This window comes from Sesamum indicum, linkage group LG7, assembly GCF_026168435.1.
Source record: "Sesamum indicum cultivar Baizhima isolate 11 linkage group LG7, ASM2616843v1, whole genome shotgun sequence".
Lineage (NCBI taxonomy): Eukaryota > Viridiplantae > Streptophyta > Magnoliopsida > Lamiales > Pedaliaceae > Sesamum > Sesamum indicum.
This window is the reverse complement of record NC_142663.1, coordinates 5,006,722-5,014,073: the sequence shown is the minus strand read 5'-3', so window position 1 is coordinate 5,014,073 and position 7,352 is coordinate 5,006,722. Positions and strand designations below refer to the sequence as shown.

Genomic DNA, 7,352 nt, shown 5'->3' with positions numbered 1-7,352 from the left:
GGTTGGAGGGTGAAACAGTCATGAGGGGTCAAAGCATCGGACTATGATTTGGCAACAGAATTATTGCTCTGCTCGCACTATCATCACCCTCTTTCCTTCAATAATTTCTACAGCATTCATGAGCATTCTTCTTTTTCCTTTATACTTTCAACAAAAATTCTAACTTCAATTAAGTTTTGTTGTATCAAATTTACTACATGACAAATATAAAATACTTTTATGTAATTTTATTTTTTTTTAAATTATATATTAATCACATGATTTGAATTAAAATTTTTCCTATGTTCAAACGATTGCATTATTAAGATTTTAATAAACAAAATTGTTGTTTAAGCAAACTAACACTTGTATTAACAACACTCCAAACTTACGACAGACATTTTTATTCACCAAAAGCACAAGTCCAAGAACAGTAACAGCAACAAACAAAGCCGTAGGTTACAACAACATATGTCAACCAAACATCACTACTCTTTCCCAAACCAATATATGAAGCCGGCTTCGTCATACGTCACTCACTCGGATTTCTTCAGTGTTTTCCCGACATCAATCACGAACCGGTACTTCACATCCGCTTTCTCAAGCCGCTCCATCGCTGTGTTCACATAATCCATTGAAATCATCTCCACATCCGGCAATATGTTGTGCTTCGCCGCAAAATCAATCATCTCCTGCGTCTCTTTCAGCCCCCCCACCATGCTTCCTCCCACCATCTTCCGCCCCATAATTAGGGAAAACACCGGCAGCTCTAGCGGCTTAGCCACAGCCCCCACGCTGATCAACTTCCCATGCGGCTTCAACAAGCTTAACAATGGCGCGATTGGATGATGCGCAGCAACAGTGTCGATAATCCCGTCTAATGTCCCAGCCGCTGCCTGCATTTCCGCGGGCTCCCGGCTAACCACAAATGCGTCCGCACCGAGGATTTCGAGGGCTTCCTTTTTCTTACCAACGGAGGTGCTAATCACCGTTACCTTTGATCCAAAGGCCTTAATGAATTTAACAGCGACATGGCCCAGCCCGCCAAGCCCTGCAACGCCGATGTGGAGGCCCGGTTTGTCAAGTCCGTAGTATCTCAACGGGCTGTAATTGGTGGTCCCTGCACAGAGCAACGGAGCTCCCTTATCCATAGGCAAACTTTCAGGCCAGCGGATTACGAAATCCTCATCGACTACAATTATGTCGGAGTAACCGCCATAAGTGGAGGTGCCGTCGGGCAGCACAGAGCCGTAAGTCAAAACCGCCTTGGGACAGTAATTCTCGAGATTGTTGGCGCACTGATCGCACTTCCGACAGGAGTCCACAATAGTTCCCACCCCTACTTTGTCTCCGGCCCGGAATTTCTGGACCTTCGACCCGACTTCAGTTACCACTCCGGTGATCTCGTGGCCGGGTAAAACCGGGTACGTGGAGAAGCCAAAGTCGTTCTTGACGGCGTGAAGGTCCCCATGGCAGATGCCGCAGTAGAGTACCTTGATCTGCACGTCGCGGTCGCCGGTTGGGCGTCTGGAAAAATCTAAAGGAGAGAGAACTCCGGACGGGTCTTTGGCGGCCCACCCGAATGCCTTAACGGATCCTGCCATTTCACACGAAGATGTTGCTTCTTTTCAATATTCTAACAATGAACTGAAATAAACAGAATATTTAGGTATTGGATATGTGGCTGATCTCACTGCTATATATATCGATCCAAGGAACGGAAGTATTGAGCAGTGATTACGATAGCGATGAGGTAAGCGAAACGTCGTCGCTGAGCTTTCTCGTACGCACGTGTGAGGGATTTTAGTTGCGGTTTTGAGTGAGACCAGGCCCGGAAAATAGGATATAAAATAACCAGCAATTAGCGTGTGACTCGTGCTGTCAATTTGTGTCCTAATTCTGCTGACTAAAACATATATTTGTCTGAATGAAGAAAAATTAAATAAACAGAATGACAACACATATTAATTAACAATCAAAATATACATATGTATATATTAATCTTATATACCACAAAGTTGATAGAATGATAATGAACAAATAAATGCTTACAAATTACAAATTGTACATATCTATATTTTTTACTTAACCAATTAATTAGTTTAGTCAAACAATAAATAATGGTAGTATATAATTCAAAAAACAAAAATGAAATATTTTAGATAATAATGTATAGTTTAGATAATAGATCATAAATGTATTTTATTGGAAAAGACAAGAAAAACGTTCATGTATCTTAAATTGAAGGTGAGAGTACTTCTATGTTTCCTCTATTAATTATATTTGGAAGTATAATATTTCACAATACCAAAGAAAAAATTTTAATCAAATAAAATCAAATATATATGATTACACCAATATAAGATATTTATTCAAATAAATAATTTGAATTTACTCGAATTCAATGTCCGTAGTAGTAGAGAGTCCTAGAATGTCCTTAGCAGGGTGATATGGTCTCATCTATGATTTTAGAACAATCGAGAAATATCGTAAAATCTGTCTGTCTGTTTATTTTTTCAAATTTAGAACAATAATTAAAGTAAGAATTTGTTTATTATATGTATTTTTATTGAATATATACTTATATGATATCAAGATTCAATATAAAATTTAATCTCATTAATTAATTTAAATATATTTTTGTTTCACACAAAAAGTTATACAAAATTGAAGACACATATTTCCCGTTGAAATAAAAAATGAAAGAGGTTATGCAACCATTGTGGTATAATCGAATTGCAACTAAAAGGTATTTGCAATAGCTTATGTGATATAAACATAGAGAGTGTTTGCGAGCACTTCAAAAAAGGTATTTTTCAATTTTTGACTCCAAAAAATACTTTTGAGTGTTTAAGATATCAGCTTTTGCTTTTGAAACGGAAAAAAGAAAAAAAAATGCTCAAAGTTTGGCTACTAATTGTTTTGGCTTTTGTAAATAAATTCAACTTTGCTTTTTACTACTTTATCCTTATTATAATAATATTCAACTTTATCACTTTAAATTTCTTTTATATATTTAAAATAGATATCAAAGTTTTTAAATAATTTGAGTAATTTAATAACAATAATCAAATATACACTTTTACATATTTAATATTTTAAAATTTTTATATTTTATTTGCTATATCATCTAATTATATTATTTCATTTGCATATTATTATTTAATTAATTAATAAAATAATATTTTTGACAATGATGCAAGTTTAATTATTGTGTATGAATAAATAATTATATTACTTAGTAAGAGTATTATTAAATTAAACACATTTTGCTGACATCTTTTACAAAATAAATATGAATATACTAATTGAAATAAAATTTATTATTTTTTGTGAAAAAATAATTATTAGTAACAAACAACAAGTAAAATAATAAGCCAAAAAATAATTTCTTTTTAACACATGTGAACAAAATAATTTTAATTAATTAAGTTATTCTAAAAGTGATTTTTTACCAAACACTATCCAATTTAGTTTTCATATGCTTTTTATTTTTTTACAAACACTACCCACTCTTAATTGTACTACAACTTTCAACTTTTTCTACAAATATTACTTCTCTAAAAGTAGAAATTTTCGCAAACGCTCTCATATTATAAAAGAAAAATTATAAATTAAGCTACAGTAAAAGTTAGGAACGTTTGAAAACAAAAGTTAAAAGCAAAAAAAAAAAAAAAAAATAGTATTTGAAAAAATAACTTAATATTATAATTTTTTCAATTAATTGATGGGAAAAGTTGTTTATAATTTTTAACTTAAATTAACTTAATTTAAATAGCTCAACAGCAAAATATATAAAACAAAATATTTATTTTTCGTCTGATTTTCAATTAATAAATTAATATATATATTATTTTAAATATTTACAAACACCCCACAAGTAGAAGAGGATTTGGGCAGCAAAAATAGGTGAATTTATTGTGGCAAGAAATTGAGTGAAAATATAGAATTATAAATAGTGGTGTGGTAGTAGGAGTTTTGGGAGAGCGAACCAACGAACTTATTCCATGGGACGTGTTATTTGAACGTTGGCTGTCGGGTAACAGCTAAAATTACCTCATTTATATAATTATCATATATATATATATATATAAATATATATTTATTTTATATATTTTTATTAATTCATTAGCAAGCTTTTGATTTTATTAATTAATGTATATTTGTTTAAGTATTTAATATAAATATATACAAATGCATGCATAGATGTATTATAGGTTAGACGGAATATTAAATAATTGTTTTGGAAAGACGACAGCTAGAGATTCCAACTAAAGCATCACATTATTGGTGGGGCATTATCATAAGCCTCTTTGCTTAATAATTTGTACATGAAGTTGTTCTTTTTCTTACTACTTTGAAATAAATAATTCCATTTTCATTATTAATTAACATCTTAAACCACAAAACTACAACTTACAACCAAGAAATCAAAATGTATTTCGCAATCCCACAACACTTTATTCAGCAAATTAAACCGGAAATCCAACAACATTGACAGCATCAAAGAAAAGTCCAAAGATGGAACAACTTGAGCCGGCTGCGTCTCACCCAACACCACTTCAATCACCCTCACTCCTCTTTCTTCAGTGTTTTCCCAATATCAATCACGAACCGGTACTTCACATCGGCTTTCGCCAGCCGCTCCATCGCTGTGTTCACGTAATCCATTGAAATCATCTCCACATCAGGCAGTATGTTGTGCTTTGCCGCAAAATCAATCATCTCCTGCGTCTCTTTCAGCCCGCCGATCATGCTCCCCGCCACCATCTTCCGTGTCATAATTAGGGAAAACACCGGCAACTCAAGTGGCTTCTCTGGCGCCCCCACCATGATCATCTTTCCATGCGGCTTCAACAAGCTTAACAATGGCTCGATTGGATGTTGTGCAGAAACAGTGTCGATAATCCCGTCTAAACTCCCAGCCGCCGCCTTCATTTCCGCCGGATCGCGGCTAACCAGAAATGTGTCCGCTCCGAGGCCTTCTAGGGCTTCCTTTTTCTTACCAACGGAGGTGCTAATCACCGTTACCTTTGTTCCAAAGGCCTTAGCGAACTTCACAGCTACGTGGCCCAGCCCGCCAAGCCCTACAACGCCGATGTGGAGGCCCGGTTTGTCGAGCCCGTAGTATCTCAACGGGCTGTAAGTGGTGATCCCTGCGCAGAGCAAGGGAGCTCCCTTATCCAAAGGCAAATTTTCAGGCCAGCGGATAGCGAAATCCTCATCGACCACCATGATGTCGGAGTAACCACCGTAAGTGACGGTGCCGTCAGGCAGAATGGTGTTGTAAGTCAAAACCGTTTGGGGACAGTAATTCTCGAGATTGTTGGTGCACTGATCGCACTTCCGGCAGGAGTCCACAAGACATCCCACCCCAACTTTGTCACCGACCTGAAATTTCTGGACCTTGGACCCGACTTCAGTTACCACTCCGACGATCTCATGGCCGGGTACGACCGGGTAAGTGGAGAAGCCCCATTCGTTCTTGATGGCGTGAAGATCGGAATGGCAGATGCCGCAGTACAATACTTTGAACTGAACGTCGTGGTCGCGGGTGGGGCGTCTGGAGAAATCGAAAGGAGAGAGAACTCCGGAAGGGTCTCTGGCAGCCCACCCGAATGCCTTCACTGATGATCCTGCCATTTGACAGAGCTGTTGTGTGTTTTCAATAATCTAACAATGAACTTGGATGTTTGGTATTGGGTATGTTGTTGAGTACATTGGGTTCTACTGGTGTATATATAGATGTAAGGAAGAGGGGGATTTGAGCAGTGATTACGGCAGCGATGAAGTAAGCACATGTGAAGCATCATCGATGAGCTTTCTCATACGGCGCATGTGAACAATGGGTTTGAAGACCAGCCCCCAAATATGAACAGGTGTCCGAAAATCGAATATAAAATATTGAGCATTGCATTTTATTGGAATAGTGCAGTGAAATGGTTACCCTTCATTTACATAAATAAAGTATTAGAAAACATTTATGTATCTAATATTGAAGGCCAGTACTAACATTTTATTAGGCTGCACTCCTCTATTAATTTTATTTAGTAACAGAAAGTAAGTAAAACTTTTGACTAACAGCACATGCAATAGGATTGTCAAATAATTACTATCAATTTACTCAAATTCAATCACTATGTTTTCATTTCTAAATTGTTTTTGAAACAAGTGAAAACATATTCAATATTTAATACCATTTAAAAACATCTAATTTCATGTGTTTTTAACTATTTCAGTATAAATACATACATATATATAAACATACATATACATAAGTATATATAAAAAAGACATGATTTGACAATGAATAGTAATTTTTGTCTCTCCAAACACAACATTAAACATATAATACTTATTTTAAATTATCTGTAAAAATAAATCTAAACATACATACTATGTCTAACTCACACTTATTTATCTTTGTTTTTTTCTCTCTATTTTCATAAAACACAATAAAATACTTAAAAAACGAATCCAAACATTATGAATGTATTTTAAAATTTCCGACATCCAATGCCAACACCACCAATCCCGTGTCCAGCCGCCCAATTAATTAAAGTTAGGCTGGCACTGAAAAGTGAAGAGAGTGCCGGTCACAACTAGGTGTGTGTATAATGAATAGGTTCTAATTCTTTCTACTTCTGGTAAGGTCCTGGGCATTCCGTTTTTGAATTCTGGAGTGTAAGCTCAACTATTGTTGCAAGAAATTGACCAAAAATATAAAATTATTAGTACGTGTGGGAGTGGGACTTTTAGGAGCAGCTAGAATCGATATCGTATCACGGACAAACTCTTTTATCTCATAATGGAATGTATTTTTTGTCCGTATCAGATTACATCCAATCTTCGACCAACTTTCGCACGTCTCAAAAAGTCAACTTCATTCCTCTCAAGTTTTGATTTGTCAAATAAATCCGAGTTGATTACAAAGCTTTGGTTCTGACTAGCACAATTGACATTGCAAAAATTATATTTCATTTTCATCTATGTTATATTTAAAATATTATATTCATCTTCCTTTATTTAAATAGAAAGCAACCAAATTACATACAGTTAAAACCTTAGTAAACGCGTTAATTATTTATAATTTTTGTAAAAACAGAAAAGAAAAAACTTATATGCAAGAAAAGGAACCCAGCACGATAATATAAAAACCCAACACTTTGGGCCGAGGCCCAAACAAACGGAGCAAGTAGAAATAAGGAAATCACATCAGTACAGACGACAATAACACAAAAAGATGGTGGAGATGCGGGGTATCGATCCCCGTACCTCTCGCATGCTAAGCGAGCGCTCTACCATCTGAGCTACATCCCCATTTCATATAAACTTCACAGCTATTTGTATACATTCAGTCCTTAAGGTATGTA

General features: G+C 35.5%; 1 protein-coding gene, 1 non-coding gene and 1 pseudogene across 2 annotated transcripts; all 3 read right to left on the bottom strand.

Moving 5' to 3' along the window:
• Positions 1-367: 367 nt before the first annotated feature.
• Positions 368-1,666, bottom strand: LOC105165970 (8-hydroxygeraniol dehydrogenase). Its single transcript, XM_011085134.3, has one exon. The coding sequence runs from the start codon at positions 1,581-1,583 to the stop codon at positions 516-518; it is 1,068 nt and encodes a 355-aa protein (XP_011083436.3). The 5' UTR covers positions 1,584-1,666; the 3' UTR covers positions 368-515.
• A 2,669-nt stretch (positions 1,667-4,335) lies between these two features.
• Positions 4,336-5,715, bottom strand: LOC148787498 (8-hydroxygeraniol dehydrogenase pseudogene; annotated as a pseudogene).
• Positions 5,716-7,226: 1,511 nt separating this feature from the next.
• On the bottom strand, positions 7,227-7,299 carry TRNAA-AGC (transfer RNA alanine (anticodon AGC)). The gene has a single exon. It is a non-coding gene; the product is annotated as a tRNA-Ala (tRNA).
• Between the last annotated feature and the right edge of the window lie 53 nt (positions 7,300-7,352).